At 39.6% G+C, this 19,107-nt stretch overlaps 1 protein-coding gene across 1 annotated transcript in view; it reads left to right on the top strand.

Moving 5' to 3' along the window:
- The window catches only part of PDE1A (phosphodiesterase 1A), a gene marked incomplete at its 3' end in the record, with an annotated part of 42,980 nt that extends 29,519 nt beyond the window's left edge, over positions 1–13,461 (top strand). The window contains exons 12-13 of the mRNA XM_084264464.1: positions 5,678–5,953; positions 13,388–13,461. Coding sequence (XP_084120590.1) covers positions 5,678–5,953; positions 13,388–13,461 — 350 coding nt within the window. The remainder of the gene's footprint in view (positions 1–5,677; positions 5,954–13,387) is intronic.
- Positions 13,462–19,107: the final 5,646 nt, after the last annotated feature.

The raw sequence follows: 19,107 nt of genomic DNA, 5'->3' as shown, positions 1-19,107 counted from the left end.
TAATCTGTTAGAGAAAAATAAATGCAGGGGGCTAGAGATGTCCCATCTAGGACCAATGAAAGTGATTTGAATTGCAGTGATAAAACATTTAGGTCACACACAGGTTTTGAGCCAATCCAGAAAGGTGTTCAGAACAGTGGGAAAAGGAGAATTTCTCTCCATGGTCTGAGGAAGTGCAATGAATGGGTTGAGCTATGAGTAGCAGGAAACGTTGTGTATTGGCAGTACCTGGTAAACCACAGACTAAGGAATAACTGAATCTGATAATGGACACCTGCTATATATCCCTCTCAAGTATACACCAGAGTGCTGACCTGCCTCGGCACGTGGCAAACGACTTTAAACAGCTTTTCCCTCTAGTAGGCTCAGAACAGCATGTCCCTCCCTTCCCCAGTCCCAAAAGTCCCAGCATTCAAGTCTCTGTGCTTACAGCTAAACAGCAAAGAGAAGTAAGAGGTGGAGGTAAGGTAGCTGTCCTAGGAAACCATAATGTCACAAATTATTTTTAACCAAATCTTTTAGTAAAAGGTTTTGATAGCTAATTAAGCCTTTGCTATGTTCTTTATATTACATAATGTTGTGACATCATGTGCCACTGGATTACATGGTCTGCAGTGGTTTGATATACTCCCATATCTGTGATAACATTTGTGTGATGAGTTGAAAGTAGAAGGAATCCATGTCTGAATAACTCTGTGGGCTACTGCAATGTATTCTTGGGTTTGAAAACAGCAGGTTGGTTGAGAAAAAAATCACAGTTGTTTGGGAACTCTTGAACAAGTCTTTAAACTTACTTGGAAGTCCCAGAGGAACCAGGATCGGTTCTCTTGTTTTCTGCAAAGATTTTATGCTTATTTCTGGGCTCTTCCACTTTTTAAAATGGCTGATGTGAGAACATGTCTTTGAGAAAGGTGCGGTTCCTTCCCATGTTGTCCTGGTTTTTGTCTCTTGTTACTTCTTGCAGTAAAAAAAGAGAGCAGACACGCCTAGAAATCAAAGTTTGTTGTAATATACATAGAGAGTCCTTAACATCCAGCAGTATTCTTCATTACAGATTCCTCAAATAATTTAATTCTTAGTGAAGATGAACAGCTTTCCTCTCTAATTCACTAGTTTGCCCATTTTTAATACTTCAGTGTCATTGCATCCATTGTAGCTTATTTTCAACACTGCCAGTGCAATTCTGCAGACATTTGCTTTACTGACAGTTAGCACTGTGGCAGTTGCTGCTACTACCTGATTCGAGGTGTACTGCTTACATACGGCTTTTGTGTTTCCCTCTCCACTCTTGTTATGTCACTACATGCTCAAGTGGTGCAATTGCTGGAGACAGAAAGGTATCTTACAAGCCCTGTTAGTGTGCTGATGAGAGTTTCCTTTTACAGAATGGCCAGGACGAGAAAGTCAGTGGACATATACAGCAGAGAAAGTACCAAAATGTAGAAAAGCTTAGTTTTGCTGCGTGCACAGGCAGTAACGTAACAGAGCTGGTGGAAATCAGTGTTGTCATTGATAAGGCAGACTCGCCAGCAGAGCAGCAATACTTTGGAGGCCAGGTTCCTACAGCTTGGTGCTGGAGATTGAGCCATATAACATTTTAGTGATTCATGGACAGTTTAGTTTTTCATTGGGCTGACAAGAATTCAGCACTCCCATTCACTCCAGCTAACAATTAAAAAAAACTCACTTCAATTTTCAGACTCTTACTAAGCCACACAAAAAAAGGCGACTTTATGAAAGAAAAGTAGTAAGTGGTGAAAAGGGGAGGGGGATGAATTCACCTTCACTAGTAAACACATTTTCTGTAGCTGCAAAATTACCAGGAACTGAAATTTTCCAGCTATTCTGAAATTTGGCTGTTGCTTTACAACTCCTGCTAGTTTTCCAAACAAAATAATGCATTACAATTATTTTGCCATCAGCCCAGCCTAAACACAAAGGAAGAAAGACACCACTTCTACCATGTTTATGTATGGAATGCTGTTGTTGCCTCTCATGAAGGACAGTGATTTAATGCGGGAGTTCAGAAACAGTGCAGAAGACCAGAAAAGAGGGGTAAGATTGAGTCACCCCTACCAGAGCACTTCGGAGAAGCAATTTGTTTTACAGATGAACTCACACAAATTTTGCTGAATAACACTTGGGTTCTTATAAAGAAAACAATACCAGACAGTTGGAAATATGTAAACAGTCCTGGCTCCAGGCACTTTCACCAAGTTAATACAGAGAGCAAAACCAGGAGCAACAATAGCATGTACACTGAGGTCACTGTGCTGCACAACACACTTCTGTCTTTATCTGGATGGATATAATAATCCTGAAGCTGTTCGGGGCCTGACTGACAACTGTCTTCCCTACCCCCTATCCCAAAAGAGGGTTGTTGAGCACCTAGAAGGTTGTTTAATTTTATTAATCTCACTCATCTATTTACTCATATTAAACATTATCCACATTACAAATGCCAGTTGTTCCTTTAGCATACCCCATTTCTGTCTCTGGATGGCCATGGCAATGCATGTCCATGGTGGGAGAAGGAGGAACAGCAACACTGTGAAGGGCGAGGGGCTGTGACCTTGTGTGCTGCTCTTCAGGGGTCCTGGCTGTTCATGGCTGGATGGAGGCAGAGGCTCTGCTGCAGGATTTGTTACAACTGGGGCTCAAACATCATGCCACTTCTGCTTCTCTTGCACTGGCGTAACCTAACAATGCCTTGCTTCAAGTTGAGTTACTTGGTCACTGACCAAGCCTCAACCTCTTGTGAAGACTGCTAAATATTTCTGTTTCATCTGAGTGATAGGACAGCAGAAGTGATAGAAAATGCCAAAAATGATATAGGATATAAAGGTCCTATACAGTTATTACCTGTTACAGAAAGCGGAATTCTGTCTTCTTCCAGTGCCTGTAGCATATTCTACCAAATGCTGACATACCAAAAGAACAGAGTTTTTCATCTTTTTGGCAGCGGATTTCATAGGGATTGAAGCTGAGTGGAGCAAAGCAAATCATAACATAGTCTCAGATGGCCAACAGATGACAGACCTAATACAAAGAAAAAAGATTTGGGATCTTAATGAATTAAAGTTGTGATATCCTTATAGATGATTTTGTACTTGAGGCTTCACAGTCTCTGTCACAACTACCAGCCATTCTTCCTAGTTGCCCCAAACAAATTCCTTCCAAGTTGAAAACATACTTTTCTTCAATCTCAAGTGAGAGTGACTGAAATTTGATCACTGCGGAATGGTAATCACAGGTATGGTTGTCAGCATAAAAAGACTGATGTTTTAACTCCACAGATTTTAAAATTCCACAGTATTTTTCATACCTGAAAAAGTATTTCTTGCATGTTATTTTCTACTGACGTATTGCACCAGATCAAGTGCAACAGGTATACCATTTAACTAGTAAGTTATCTGGTGTAACTTTGGCAGACATACTCCATCTCAAAGCTACGTCCCTACATCCATCAGATGTGCATAGGTCTCAGAGTTGGCTGTGTTTTAAATATCCTTAAACAGACATGCTTGACATCATCTCAGACATAGAAATATGAGACCAGCATGACAGAAGTGATAAACAGGCCATCAGCATTTTTCTGATTAAACTGCTAATCTTTATTTGCCAGTTTAAGTTCTTTAGGGAGTGAAGGAAAGCAGTATTAAGTTCAGATATTCATCTTTATGAAGTAAAAAAATACTAGGGGGTTTTGCCTAGATGAATATCCTGAGATTTCGAATATGAGAATAAAGGGGTCAGCCACCCAGTTACACCAACACAAATCTGATTTCTGGATACTTTTGTCATAAAACACAATTCTGTGAGAAAAATACTGTCTGTTCTTGCCAGCTTTCAGGTTACAAAAGCTACCTTTTGTAGAGTGTGCTAAGCTAATATTGCAGCTTTATGTGCAACTGTAGTTCAGCTTTGCTTTCCTCAACTTACCAATGCATCTGAATGGCACCTGAAATACTTTATCGTGGAATTTCCTTGGGTTTTGAATAAAGTTAAGGAAAAAATGCTTGTAGCTCTGCCATATGGAGGCAAATATGGGACAAAAATCAATTTCTTGAGACAAAAGACTTAGGTAGGTAAATTATACCATGAGTGACAGATGCTTTGATTAACATGTCTGAATTGAACACCGTATTTACCTCAAGTTACACATGCATATTTCTTCATGTCTTTAGCCTGACTGATTTTTCTAAGAGCTGTATTGAAGTGTGTAGAAAAAGAGTACCTGTCCAAGTTTCAGAAGATCTGTCCAAAACAAGCAGGTTTTTAAAGCTTGTAAATATATTAGCTTAACAATTCAAAAATTGCTCAAATTTGAAAGTGTTTTTTGTCTTTTTTTTCTTTTTTTTTTTTTTTTAATATGCCAGAAAGTATGGGAGCTGACAAAAGAAGGAATTTTTTTTAGCTATTCCATGTTTCTGCACATCAGTTTGGAGGTGTTCCTTTCCGTACAAATTCACAGGACAAATTGTACTTCAGGGGTAACTATCTTTGGATTCAGAAAAGTGAGGGGATGAAAATTCCAAATGCTGACAGTGGTAAAAATGAGATTGAAGATTTGGCTGTCTTTCAGTTGACCCTTGCAATCACTTTTGATTTGAATTTGGACTGGTCACTCACAACCAGAGCTTCTGGGAGCTGCCAGTTGAATTCAATAAACATCTTGGTGCTTGGTTTCCTTTCATAATAGTGTGCACAGACAAGTTAGAAATTTATGCAATATCATACGGCTGTCTTGTGCAAGTGTTGTTCAAACTGCAAAGCTTTCACTTTTTAAATTGATAGTGGTTTGTATCTTCCGCATTAGTATATAGATTCTGAAATCGTAACAAACAGAGATTCTAGAGACATGGGCTCTCAGTGAAGATGGTACAGTTGGGGTTTTTTTATCAGACATTTCACCCTCCATCACAAGTTTTCCATTCTCTGTTCATCTTCAAGTTTCTCCTCATGCCACCTCTCTGCACAGCTCTGTTCTGTCACCTTTCACTCTGGGCCATTTCATTTGTATTGTTCTCCAAGTCTCTGCAGTAAAGCAAGAAGTAGATGGAGCTTTCCACAAACAGTATTTTCTCCTGTAGCTGCTGTCTCCTGAAGCACAATTACCCCCTATTTCATCCTTCCCATTCTGTATGTGCCCTAGCTGTAGTGGCAGCAGTACTGGACTGCATGCAGGTAACCCTCTGCAGCTCAGTCTGAAGCTCTGCAGTAGCTGCCACTTTGGAATTTTCCAGGCCTCCCCTGTCCCCAGCAAGGTGCTCCTTTCCATGCCCTTTCTCTACTGCAGAACTGATGAGCTTTGCTTCTCCTAGCCCTGTGGTGGTAAACACCACTGCTGAGCGACGTGCCTGCAGCGTGGGCTCCTCCTGCTCCCATCCTTCAGCTTACAGTGTGCCTGATGGTGCTCCTTGATCTGTACTATGGCCAAAAGAAATAGGTACAAATTAGAGATCAAATCAGAAAGCGGACCACTATGATTCAGCTGCAGTAGTGTAATCGGGTGCAGAATCTGCCCCGTATTAAACATACCAGTGCCTATGTCCTCATGCAGAAAGTTGATGTTCACAATGTTCCTATGCATGGATCTATCAGTCACTACTCTGAAATCAAACAATTGTGGCATATCCTTCATCTCTAATTCACATATTTTGTTCCCTCTTTGTAGAAGAACTTATGAAAAATGTTGGTGAACAGGAAAAAGACCAAAGCAGAAATTCCACAGATGCACAGTTACAGGAAGAGACAACAAGGATACAAAATGAGAGTAGTCAGGGAAGCGATGGTACAACCTGCCCTCCCAGATCCATCGTCCTACAAGTAGTCTCTTTCGACACTCCTCTGAGTGATGAATCCAACTCAGAAAAATGCACTAACTCTGATCCGAACCAGAAAGATCTCACCGATGCCCAGCAAGAAACACAGCATACAGACCCACTGAATGGTAATACTTCATCACAGAGCACCAGTCAATCTAATGAAGCAGTCCAGGGTGAAGCTGCAGCAGTGTCTGGTATCTCCCTGTCAAACATCGACAGTAATGTAAAATATCAAAACAAGGTGTTGTACAAACCACTGGTGTAAGAAAGTTTCTTCAGGCTTGTGTAGAAACACCAGTGTCCTAAAGACATCAAATAAAAGCTGTTCGATATGAACAAATATAATCTGATGGATATTAGATATTTGGTATCTAGTCCAAATTTTTTTACATAAAATAGCAAGGCCTTTAGTTGAACTGGAGTAATGATTCTACAGTAATGTGCCTATTTGCAATTGCACAGCAGTTTGTTATCAGAAAATGAAGTAAACTTTCAAAACAGAACTAACATTTTCTCTTTGAATAGATGATTACTCTTATGCTATTAAAATGCACCCTCCTTAGTTTAGGCATCTAATACAACTATCATTTTGTAAACCGCATCCTTTGTACTAAATGTGGACTTTAGAGTAGATGGAATTTGCTAAGTCTAGCAGACAAGGGACGGTGTCATTGTCTAATAAGAAAGACAAGTCTCCTGACTGCAGCTTGCAGGACAAGTGGGGCAGCCAGAAAATCCCTGTAATTTCAGAATATATTTTTTAGAATGTATTTTATCACAAGCTGACTGTGGTTTAGTATCTGGTGATTGTAAGACAGTACCAAGGGCAAGATACCCAAGCAGCAGAAATAGATGTTCTCAAAAGTAACAGTCACTGTGCATTTTCATTTTATATTCATATGGTCTGAATTTGCTTATAACAGGAATTTGCTGGTAATAAGAATAATCAAGACATATAATGATACTTCTTTCCCTCACTTCTAATTAAAATGCTAAACCTGATAATGCTTTTGTGACAGTGAGCCTTGTAGTGTTATGCCAGAAGTATGGCATTGTCTGAGCAGCAACACTGCAACACTTATAAGGCTTAGCTTAGGCAGGAGGCTTGGCATGTTTCTCACAAATGCTTTTTATGGAGAACTCCCACTTATTCTAGGATTCTGTATTCCAGCATTCCTTGCTTTTATTGTTGACAGGTTTTTCTCCATCAGAAATGACAGATGGTTAATTTAGGGTCCTAAATCAAAATATTTAATCTAAAATTAATTTCACAGCATTTGAAGTTGTCTAATAATTGACATCTTTTGTCTTTTGACATGTATTTTTTGCAACAATTTTTGTATTACAGCCCAACTTGAAATTTATCTGCTTTAGAGAAGTTTCCCATGCCCTGAATGAAGAACTACATAGGAAAAGCTGCATCCTCTATCTTTCAAGCAGTGCGAAAGGCGGTTGTACTGTAACTGTCTTGGAGGGTCTTTAGATGGCTAACCACCAAAAATGCTGTTTCAGAAGTCAGATATGACTCAGCATGCAGTTAATGCCCTCTGTTGCCTACTGTATCATTACATTCCACCTTTCCTATGAGAACAGGGAAGTCTTATGTCAGGAAAAACCTAATCCTATTCATTTGCTAAGGTGGGGAATTTTCTGCAGGATGCCTTGTATTTTAACACTTCAAACTGCCAGAATTATGAGAAGAGTAAGAAGTGATTGAGTTGCTAATAGCGCATTTCCAAAGGCAAGGATGATCTGGAAGCTTTTTTTTTTCTTGAAGATGGTAAAAAAGATCTAATAACATGAATTCCACCAATCCAATGATGTTCCTATAAGTAACGAAATAGAAATGAGAGATTGATTTATTTTTGATTTTGTGAAAATAAATGGTATTGATAGGGTCCTGAACTAAAAGCCAGAGCTCATATGAGGAGATTGCTCAGATCTCGCATCACTAAAGAGGCAGTGGTATTTAAACCATGGGCTGACAGCTTATTGGGGAAGGGGGGACAGAGCAGGAGACATTAACTGCATCAAGTGATTAATCACACCGTAAGAGAAGCAGCAAATTATTATTAAGGCTACTCCAGAGGCTGAGTGATGAGCCAATACTCACTGGGATCTCCCAACTTACACCTGAGCCTCTGTAGCTTTTGCAGCACACATCTGTATTGCTACTGATTGGCACGGAAGGTTTTGGAATAGAAATGTAGATTTCTTTACTGAAACTGATCATCTGTGCCTGAAAAACTTAAACTGCTGTATAAAGGTATTTGGAAATGAATGGAACTGAAAAGATTTTTCCCCAAACCCTCCTTTTCTACAAGCTGTGCCTTTTTCTGCTGGCAAGAATATAAAAAAGCTACAGCTCATGCCATTGATCAAACACATGCCCAGCCATTGCAAAATTCTGTTCTGAACAGATCTTCAAATCAGTTTGAAAACTGTTCGTCTGATAGATTTTGTGATCAAATAGTCACCAGTTCTTGGTGCTGTCATGGGAAATTCAGAGAATTTATGCATTCCCGATTCTTTGGATCTTGCACTCTACAATGGTGACTTTTCACCTGTATAGAATTGTGAATCCTTCACATTTTTCAAGTGGAATTGTGCATTCCTGGTCATTCAACCTAAGCCTACAGAAAGTAAGTCTGCACTTCTTTTAGTATCATGGTCCTTTCATGGATCCCCTCAAAGTAATCCTAGTTCCTAAAGTCAGAAAACCACAAGATGAAACTGGATTTCTGATTTACACTGTCACTTTTTTAGTGGAGTTACTAATGCATAGAATAAGGATTTGGGTTAGGTGGTGTTTTTAAAGCCATCTGATACTTGAAGGCATTTTTATTTGTAATTTTATGTCAAACTTCTCTTCACTGTGGCATGTTATATTTACTCTCATCCGTCTCATTCAGTGATTATTTGTGTTCATTTTCTAACATAGATAAATAAATACTCAGGAACACAGGGACCTCGGTGAATATTTTTGCCTGGATTCTGTCACATTGTATTGTCAGAGTCCAGTCCTCTCAGACCAGGTCCTTTTAGATATTTCACTGGTGAAGAGCATAATGTTTAGTATCAAAATTGGCTGTTTGAAGACAGCAGATGCTGCATGGGATTTCTGACTTAGCAGTGATAGAAAACATGCTGAAAGCACACTGCAAATGTAAGTTAAGCTTAGCAAACTAGAGCAATTGCAGTACACAGCTCAATCCCAACACCGATGTGATTCCCATTACTGGTCTCTTGAATACACTCCCTGTCATGGTACTGGGTGTCCCAATGTCACACATGTCAAGGCACACATTGGTTAAGGCACACATGGGTTGAAGTCAGCTCAAGCCCATTGCTCTTTTCAAAATTATTTTGCTAATTGTTTAGTTTTTACCCTCTGTATTGGGCAGAGTCACATATTCACTTCCTCCAAACTGGTCTGTCAACCTCATGGAGACAGTCACACTAGTCTAATGAACCCAGGGAGGAGTGACTGCACCACCAGTTCATCCGCTCAGCTGGGATAGGGTCAATGGATCCACTCAACTCATTAGTTTCATTTATATAACATCTCATTCTTCCTGTTTTTCCAATATTTAAATCTTTCTTAAAAAAATATTTTTATATTTTATGGTCTTCTGAAATGACTTACAGAGGGACTATGCCATCACGTTCTTAAAACTTTCCTAAGGACAGATCAGCCAGAGAAATCTGTCTATATATTATTTAACTACTATAATCTTTTAAGTCAACACTGACCCTTACACAGAACTTTATGCTTCTAATTAACCTCAGAGGAGACTGAATATTAATTTCTCAACTATGTCATGGATTATATAAATGAATGGTAGTCTTTCTCTGTGCCTGCTGACTAAACAAGTGTACTGCAGGTGTCTCCATCCCTGCAACACGCAGGAGCCACAGGCATTTTACAGACCCGGTCCTGGCTCTTTGAGACAAAGTGAATTGTTATCAGGTTGCTGCAGCAGCTTTAAGGACCTCTGCAGAGATTGTGCCACCATGTTATAGGTAACTGATAAGAAAGACAGTGCAGGCATTCAGTATTGGAATAGTCTGCAATATTCAATGCTGTCATACTAATCACCACTCTGTCACTCACTCACCCTTCCTCTGCAAGGGGATGGGGAGGAGAATGAAAAAAAACCCATGTGGGCTGATGTAAAGAGAGCTTAATACAAGAACAAAGGAAGAAGAAGGTCACAATAGCATCAATAAAAATAACAAGTGATGCACAAATGCAATTGCTCACAACATGCAGAAAAACCCCAGCCCAATGCCGAGTCTGCTTCAGAGCAGCGATTCTGTCTCGTGGCTTCCCCAGTTATATCTGGAGCATGACACTGCATGGCAAGGAACATCCCTTTGGACAGGCTGGGTCAGCTATCCTGACTGTGCTCTCCCAGCTTCCTGTGCACCTTTCAGAACATGGTAAGCTAACAAGTCCTGGACTTAGTGTAGAGACTACAGCGACCTGGCAACAACTGAACACTTCAGTGTGTTACCAACATTGTTCTCATGTTAAATCCAAATCACAGCACTGTACCAGCTAGAAATAAAATTACTCTATCATAGCCAAAACCAAGACAAATACTAAAGGGAAAACTCAGGCGAAAATATTTCCCATTTCTCTTTCACAGCAGTGCAGTGATTTAATTACATTCTAAACTTTCATTTAAACTGTCATTGTTGTTGTTAAGTGTAGATAGTTAATACTGGTATTTTTACAAGTTTTCACTGCTGCAGTGTGTGTAGAAGCCTCATAACTACAAATAGCACAGCAGCCTCTGTTTTCTGATATCTCCCTCCACTTTCTCTGAACGATGTTTGAGTGGTCCGGGCTGAGTGTGTTGTGTATAAGGCAGCAGCACTTGACACAGAAGGGGGATATAGCACAGGTAGCACCCCCACTTTTCACTTCTGCCCCTCTGTTGATGCCCAGTGGATCTAGACAGGACTCTTCTTACAAAGGTCAAGTGTTTTCAATGAAAAGTGACTTCAAGCAAGCAGGAGGCAGCATATGCTTGACCTAACATTTCTTCCCCCACTTCCCAAACTAGGGGTGTTTGGGTATTCAAAGCAGTACTGTACATCTGTCAGGACACTATTAACACTCTCCATGCTAGATGTTTCACCTCTTTACTTTCTATACTGAGGGTGGGGTGTAGAAGACTAAAGCAATTTTATTAACAGGAGTGTTAATAGAATGTCCTGGTCAGTGCGAAGGGACCGCTGGTGGGTTGCTGTTACAAGAACTCCCGTTATGCCCGAGTGTCATTTTTCTCCACAATGCCTTTGTCCTTTCCATCATCTCACTTTTGTTTAATTGAATGTTACAAGATTAAGTGGAACTATTATAAGGTGATTTTTTTTTTAAGTGATGATTTTCCTTTTCTCCTGTGTGATTTATTAATTAGAACATTAATTTTAAAACCTGCTTATGTTTAATTAACTCCAAGTTTCAATGATTTATAAATGCTAATTGGTACACTTTTAACTTTTCACTTATGATGATAGCCACATTAATCCTTAATATTAAAATGTAAAGGAGATCATAAATCTGTGATAAAACAGATGATAAGTAACTTTAGCCTATAGGACAGTCAATGGCTACCCAGCCATATCGAGTTGTGCAAAGCAACAATGTTGTCAGCAGCCAGTACCTGAAAAGCCCCTGGAGGATAACCAGGTTAAATAGCGGCGGGCAGATCCACATCCACAACATGCCAGTTTGATTTATGATAATGCAGGTGCCCCCACATAATCACCTGTGCTGTGCAAATGCTCATGATCATTCGGTGCCGTGGTGGCCCTGTGGTGCTCAGCCGAGTGCGGGACGCTTCGCATCCGCGCTGCGGTGCCTGGCCCCTTAGCGTTCCTTGTGCACGCTGCAGGGCTAAACAGCGGCAGGAGTCAGATCTTGGTGCTAAGGGAAGGCTGCTGTGTACCTGCATAGGATGAGGATGGAGGGAAGGTTATGTTAAAAGAGCAAACAATGTGTTTATAAAGCGGATAGGGATGATAGGATAGCAACCATCCATAGGAATTTATCAATTAAAAAAATAAAAAGGATGCATTGACAGGAAGAAATAAAGTTAGTTTAGAAGTTAACGTTTAGTTTTCATGAAAATTAAACACACGAAGTTTTTGTTTTAAGGCCTCTGCAGACCACTCCTATCCCATTATTAAAACTATACTACACATGCTACCTCAAGTATAAAACTTAAATACTTAGATCAATAGATTTTGGTTTTATACCTCTCCCCACTCCCTTTCTTTTTTTAATGGATAATAATAAAAATTTTGCTAAACCCTTCCAAAAACAACTGCAGGCTGAAAAATCTGGAGACGTTATTCTTAATTCACATTAATCAAATTTTGAGACTTTAAAAGCCTTTAGTTGCCTATATTCCACCTACACTAAGTTTATGTAAGATAAGAGGGACAGTGAAGAACGCTGCTCAGGGGAATATAGCCCATCTGTTGCTGGCCGCATCGCAGCACCCACTCTGCCAACATTCATGGTAATGAAACAAGGGTAAAATCAGTAACAATTCTTACTTGTTTACAGTGAAGCCATGGTGAATTCATAGATATTAACTTTCTTCTTTCCTCCTCATTCTCCTGAGCTCCTTTTCCTCTCTTCCCTTTCTCTTTTCTAAACTGCAAGCATCTTCAATATTTTCCTCTTGGATCACGTATCATCCTCTTTCAGCTGCTGTTCCTTTGTTTTCTGACTTTCAGAAGTCTTCCTCTGCCCATATTTTTATTTGTATATAGTCTTATACTTCTCATAGCTCATCTTCTCCACTTTTGAGACGTTTTTTCCTTTTTTGCATTATTAATCACTGGTAGGGTCAATCAACTGGTTCAAACTGAGAAGTTACTATAGAGTTAGTAAAGAGCACTGTAGCTTTTTACGTTCTCCCCATGCCTGCTATCTCAGTTTAAAATTTCCTCAGCCTTACTCATGCAAAGTTACTGAAGGAGTAGTTTAAGCAATAGCCTAATATTATGATTTTTGGTTTGAAATTGATGTTGTATCACTTAGTTCAAAAGCTGCTTGTGTCACTCAGTGTCATTGCTCCTATCTGATTGAAATAATTGAATCCTTCGAACTTGACACTGGCATCTTTCATTATCTGAGAGCAGCTTACTCCAATTCAAAAGCCTGCTTTAAAGAGAATTTAAACAGCACCTCTCTGCAGAGGTTGAATTTTGACTTTCAGTAAGTTGGAAGATCAAATAAAGCAAACCCAAACACACTTTATTTACATTTACTCATCTAAATGTCTCCATATTTTTGTTTCACGCTCTGATCTATTGCTTTTCTATCTTTTGCCTTATGGATAAACCATTATGATTAGTTAATTCAATCCTATGCTTACTCTGGTGAGAAAGCTATTAAAGAAAGCAGTGACTGAAGCTCATTTTGCCCTTAAAAAGGTCAGGAGGAAAAAGTCCCTGTCTGCCTAGGGCTGTGCAGATTCTCCAAGCTCCAGTAACTTCCTTGCTTAGGTTCTCTGTTGCATTTGTTTACCTTCCAGGTGAGCCTAAACACTGTAAGAAGACAGAAGATACAGTAAAAGCCACTGAGAAAGAAGCACTGATACAGAACTAGATTTGTGATTTCTTAAAAGCTTCTGATGTTACAGGAGGGACAGGTAATTTTGTCACTTCTTTCTTGTAATGGGGAGAGGTTTATATCATAAATTTATACCATAAATTGCTTAGTGCTATTATTATCCTCTTTGTTCCATTCCAGTTTTTGTTCATTACAAAATTTTGAAATGGGGACACTGTACACCCCATTTTCTACATCCACTTAAAAGCAATTTAATATAAAGAAGGGAAAAACAATACTTTTATGTCTCCTCTGAATACCTACTGTCAGACCAAATGGTCATGCAATTAAACATCCTCAAATCATGTATATTAAACACTGGAAGTAGTAGTATTAAAAAAAATATCTCTTTTACGACTTTTCATTTGACCTCCATTGCAGGAGAGGAGAACTCTAGCTCTTCCTACCCACCCCGTGCTCTCAGAGGCTGGTATCTGTCAACGTGTTCTTGGATCATCCTGTTTCTGTGGAGAGTGATTGGACAAAACAACCAAAAGTGTAAAATGTAAAACCCTGAGCTGGTAACTCAAGGCACTTCACAATTCTCAAGATGTCAGTTATATTTGTTGTTGCTATTTCCTCTTCTATTCTGCTTTCTTAAACTAGCCAAAACAATTTTTTCAGCCAAAGTTGGACCTTGCTTTATTGCATCACTGACACCAGACTTTTCCGGGTAACCATGAGACATGTGAAAATACAACATTTATCATCTGCCCGGGGTTGCTGTTTCGTATCCCTGCTACTAACGTCCATTGAAAATGGAAAGTCAAAATTAAACATTGTTATACATACTTGTTCATGCAACCATGATGCATGCAACATCGAAGTCCTACTTGTTAGCTTCCTTAAAGTATCTGGAAATAAACATAGGTGGACTGTACAGGAGAGTTGTAGAGTTACACTGACCAGCCTGCGTGGATGATGGTTCTTCCCCACTGCAGCGCCTGCCATATGGAGAGAACTGGTGTTTAACAAATGGATATTCAAAAGATCTCTTTAAAGTTAATTAAATAGCATCCAGCATTAAAGATTAAAATGTTCTCAGTCCTTTAGTATTTTGGAAGACCTCAGCAATGGTGTCGGCCCTACCATGAAGCTGATGCTTATTGTTTTGTAGGGCAGAAGATACAGTGACTGGAACACATAGAAATTGCTTCACTTCAGCAAAACTCTGTGTTGCCTCTCAGACAAAACTGGAAGGTGACGCTGAGGCCTTCTGCCACGGTTTGTCCCAAATACAAAGTTGATGATGTGGATCCTGCAAAGTCCTTGATAGCATTTGTTTCATTAAGAGAAAACACCAGACCATAGTTCTCTGAGAGGCAGCAAAAGCGGAGCACGCAGGCAGTCACCCCTGCAAGAAGCCTCAGAATGAGCCCTCCAGCCCAGACGGTGCCCAGAAGGAGACTCCGTTTGCATCTCTGCTTCCCTCGAGCTGCACGTGGCCCCTCCTGGCTTGCCCAGGTGTCCCACACAGCCACAGCCAACCTCATTTCCCTCTGCTGGAACCTGCCAGGAAACTTCCACGCTCCTCTCTGTGTTGTAGTCCCTTGGGTGGCTCGGCTCGCCGCACACCCAGTTCTCCTTTTCAGACCCTGTGGTTATTACCTCACTGACCAAAAAGTCTTTCTAGTCAGCCTTGGTCTGCTCTGAAGAGGACTTGTGGAGGCGGTGGTGCTCCCCTCTGTGCAGAGGCCTACGGGTGGTTGAAACCTATGTGCGATTCATGTGTCTCTTCAGGGATCTAACCAGAGCTCAGCAGGCATCAGGCACAGCCTCGGCACGGGCATGCTTTGTCCCGATGGAAGAAGGAATCATAAAATCATCACCCTAGACTGAGGGACCCTTAGACGTGCATACTTGTTGACTGTCTCTTTTCTGACAGCAGAGCAATTGGAATTGAGCTGGGAGAAGTGTGAGCTCTGAGCCCTGGGATAAGGGCATGCCAGAAGGTGGAATTCCTGTCATTGAATATGTAAGCCATATACACGCTATGCATAAGTAGTGTGCATAGTTTTAACTTAAGAAATGTTTGTGCATAGAGGATGTAAAAAGTGCATTTAAATTGTTTTGTGTATCGTCCAGGGCTTGTATTTAGCATGGACAAATTTCTGTACAGTGCAGTTAACGAATGAATTGTTAACGAATGAAATTGTATCATAAATGTTATAACGCAATTGATATTTTTTGCTAAGAGTTAAGGATTTATATATTCTCTGCTAGTGTTTGAGCAAATCATTAGTAGCCTGGACCAGTTCATGCACCTTTTTTTTCCCTTTATAATAAATTGTAAACCATCTTATGGCTTCGTACTGTCATTATGACAAGAGAGTAGCGGTCATATGAGACTTTTTTTTTAATTGTGTATTGCCATATGCTGTAGCCATGGAAAACCTTGTTTAAGATCTGAGAACTTGGGACCTTATCTCAGATATGTTGAGCATCTGCAGTACCCAAGAGATTTAAGTAGAACAAAAGATGACTGATATCTTTTAAAAATAGGCCAGTTAGGTATTTGTTTTTTACCTTTAACTGTGTGATTTATGATTCACTGAGACCAAAAGTCTGGAGCAATCAGAATTTAATGTTTTATTGTATTTTTCAGTTTCAGACTTTTGCCGTAGTGGAACTTTAGTTTTTTCCTGTGTCTCTATTCCATCATGATTTATGTACTCTGCAAGAATTTTTTCCTGGAAATACAAGCAGAAAATATAGCAGATTCTGCAGAGTACTCGGAGCATCCTGTGGGACTCTCAATGTCCTGTTGTTATAGCTGGGACCAAGATCTCCCACTGCAGAAACTAGAAGTAGCTCCTGATCTCACAGGAGGCATTCATTGCCTGCAGAACTCATTCATTAATATAGAAATATGATTGGTGTATAAATTATCCTATTTGCTCATTTTTATTCAGTTTTAATCACTGTGGTAGATGTTACTGAAATACAAAGAAGAGTCCTTAGTTTTTCTTTAATACCAACTGATGCTCTTCCTTTCTTCCTTCCTTTGTTCTTAGCAAGATTTTACCTGGACATGACCCAAAGCTTAGTCTGTTGTTTGGATGAGAAGGTATTTTCTTTGGCAGAGAAGACCGATATACACAACATGTGTTGGTTAAGGCTTTGACCTTGGGTGAAATTCGCATTTGGATGGCAGAAAGGCTTCTGAGAGAGCCTCTACCTGAACAACAGTTTTTCTCTGAAACCTGTAAGGCTGCGCTACCAAAACACTGCATGAGGCCATAAGAAATGGTGTTTGTATATGCATTTGTCCCACAGCATTATGGGCATGTACCCCCGCATTAAGCACACTGAGGAGCTGTCGCTATAGATTAGCCCTCAAGAGGTTTATTTTGTATTTTTATCTTGAGATATCTGACAGGTATATTATGTAATATTGTTATGGGTTATGATCTAGCCAGTATTTTTTTATTTAATTTTCAACAAGGCAATCTACAACTGTGTGTTTTTATTCTGCTGTATTTGTCCGTATTTCCTATGATGATATTGCCAAATAAATTTGATTTGAAGGCAAGGATCATGAAGCTCCTGCGTGTTAGTTACAAATTTGCTTTTCTGAAGCAAGTTTTATTTGTGTATGGTTGTCTTTGAAAGTGATGGAGCATAAATGGTTGTTTCCAACCCTTTCACCACCTGTGACCCCACACTTCTTCCATAACTGTGCCAGTTTGCCACACAAGCTCACTCGCATCCTCATAGCACTTTTGAAAACAATTTCTCTAAGCGAGTCTTGCCACCTTAGCCTTTACTGCCAAAGTACCCCTCACATAAAGAAAACCATAACCAATTAAATGGGATTTTTACCCAAAAAAAATCTTTACAGTGTGTTGGTATGGATGGAACCACTGGGACTGTTCATATTAGCAACAACTCTTCAGGAAGGGTATGACTTTCAGAGGCAGCTCCATGGCATAGTATAAATTTAATATCAGCCTAGTTCAATGGAGTAAGCAGGGCCCCTTCCTACTTAGACTGGAATGAATGGGAAGAATCCCATTGACCTAGACGCATATGAAATCCTAACAAGGTACATGATGGAAATAAATCCAGACAAATACTTTATATCACATTCTTTGCAGTTCTTTTTTCCCAGATGCTATCCCAGCTGTGTTGTGTGCGAAGGACCTTCCTGTGTTGTACAGATGCCAGAAGTCAAAGAAGCCGCTGTTGGGAGCAAAGTAACTTCAAATTAACAAATAAATGAAGATCCCGAGTGGTAAGTTTCTAAATCTACATATAACTACACAGTTATTACATGAGAAAGAAGAAAATGTAAGAATGATTTACAGCAACCTAAAGAGAATTAAATTTACAGTAGTTTAACAGGCAAAGGTTTGTCTGAGAGGGGATTCCATCCACTATTAAGTAATTCTTTGGAAAATCACATCCTTGAAAACCGGCATGGAAAAATGTGTGGAAATGGTGTTTAATACTACGAGGAAAAGACAGTGTCCTCTGTCAAACACAGTAGGCAGATATTTAGGCCACTTCCCTGGGATAATTTTACTTTTCTGGTCATTTAATTATTTAATGGATGTCAAGAGACTCCTTTTCCATGTCCCTGGGGAAATATTCAGAAGTTTTATCAAACTGTGAACATCTAAAGTAGTCCCTTGGGAAAAAAGGAGCAAGTCATAACCACAGAGCTATAAATGTGAAAAATCTCTTATAAAAATGGGCATTTTAAATGTTTGGGGATGAAATTTGCTGCAAAGCACTTCTCTTGTGCTTAGGCAAGTTCTTTGCTTCTAGCTCTTTAGTGAGAGCTGTTGGAGAACTTTCCATTGGCTGAGCTTGGATAGATAATATCTTAACCAAACGTGCTTTTTGGGCAAATGACATAATAGATGCACTTAAAGTTCATTAACTCATCAAAACTGATGAGTTTTATGAAAAATTCTCTGTAGATCTTTATTAGAAACCTTTATTAGAAACATAAATAGGGTGGTCAAAATCAAAATGGTGGCTACATTCTGTGCCTTGAGCTGATACATGCTTAAGCAGAATAGATGTTTTATCACTTTTGTTAGTATTGTAGTCATAAAGCTGTCTCACTGATGCATAGGGTCTAATACTGATGCAGGTACAAGCAACACTCCTGAACCAAAAGTTAATTTCATAACTGGGCACTAATTGGTTGTTTCTTGCTTTCTCTGGTTGTTTCTCAGGTGGTGTGCTGATTGCTTTCTGTAGTGGAGGGTATGCTGAGGGTCCAATGTGGCTGTACAAAGCACTGCTCAACTCTAAGCCATTGTAAATTATTTCATTGAAACTGGGCTTCCTTTTCTTTGAGACCTCTCTCCTTTGAGAGAGAACTCTCTTTCTCTCACCAGTCATAAATGAACAATCACCTTTATTACTTGGGTTACTTCAGTAGTTCACAACTGGAGTGAATGGCAGCATATTTGTGTCAAGCATCATAATATGATGCACAATGCATCTTTATTTTTTCATTTCTGTCCAGAACAGACCCCTATTCTGTAAGTCACGGTGTGCTTTGGGGTAAGGATGAACTGTGACTGCAGGCAGGGTAGTTCTCAGGGACATATGTGTGTTCCTAAGTAAAAGAGTTGATATTTCCAGTAAATCAGAGAATTAAAATGGCACGAGCAATTTAAATATTAT

The sequence above is a fragment of the Gallinula chloropus genome, assembly GCF_964237585.1.
Source record: "Gallinula chloropus genome assembly, chromosome: 5".
In the NCBI taxonomy this organism is placed as follows: Eukaryota; Metazoa; Chordata; class Aves; order Gruiformes; family Rallidae; genus Gallinula; species Gallinula chloropus.
Note: the sequence above shows the minus strand (reverse complement) of the source record. Positions and strands in the feature narration are given on the sequence as shown.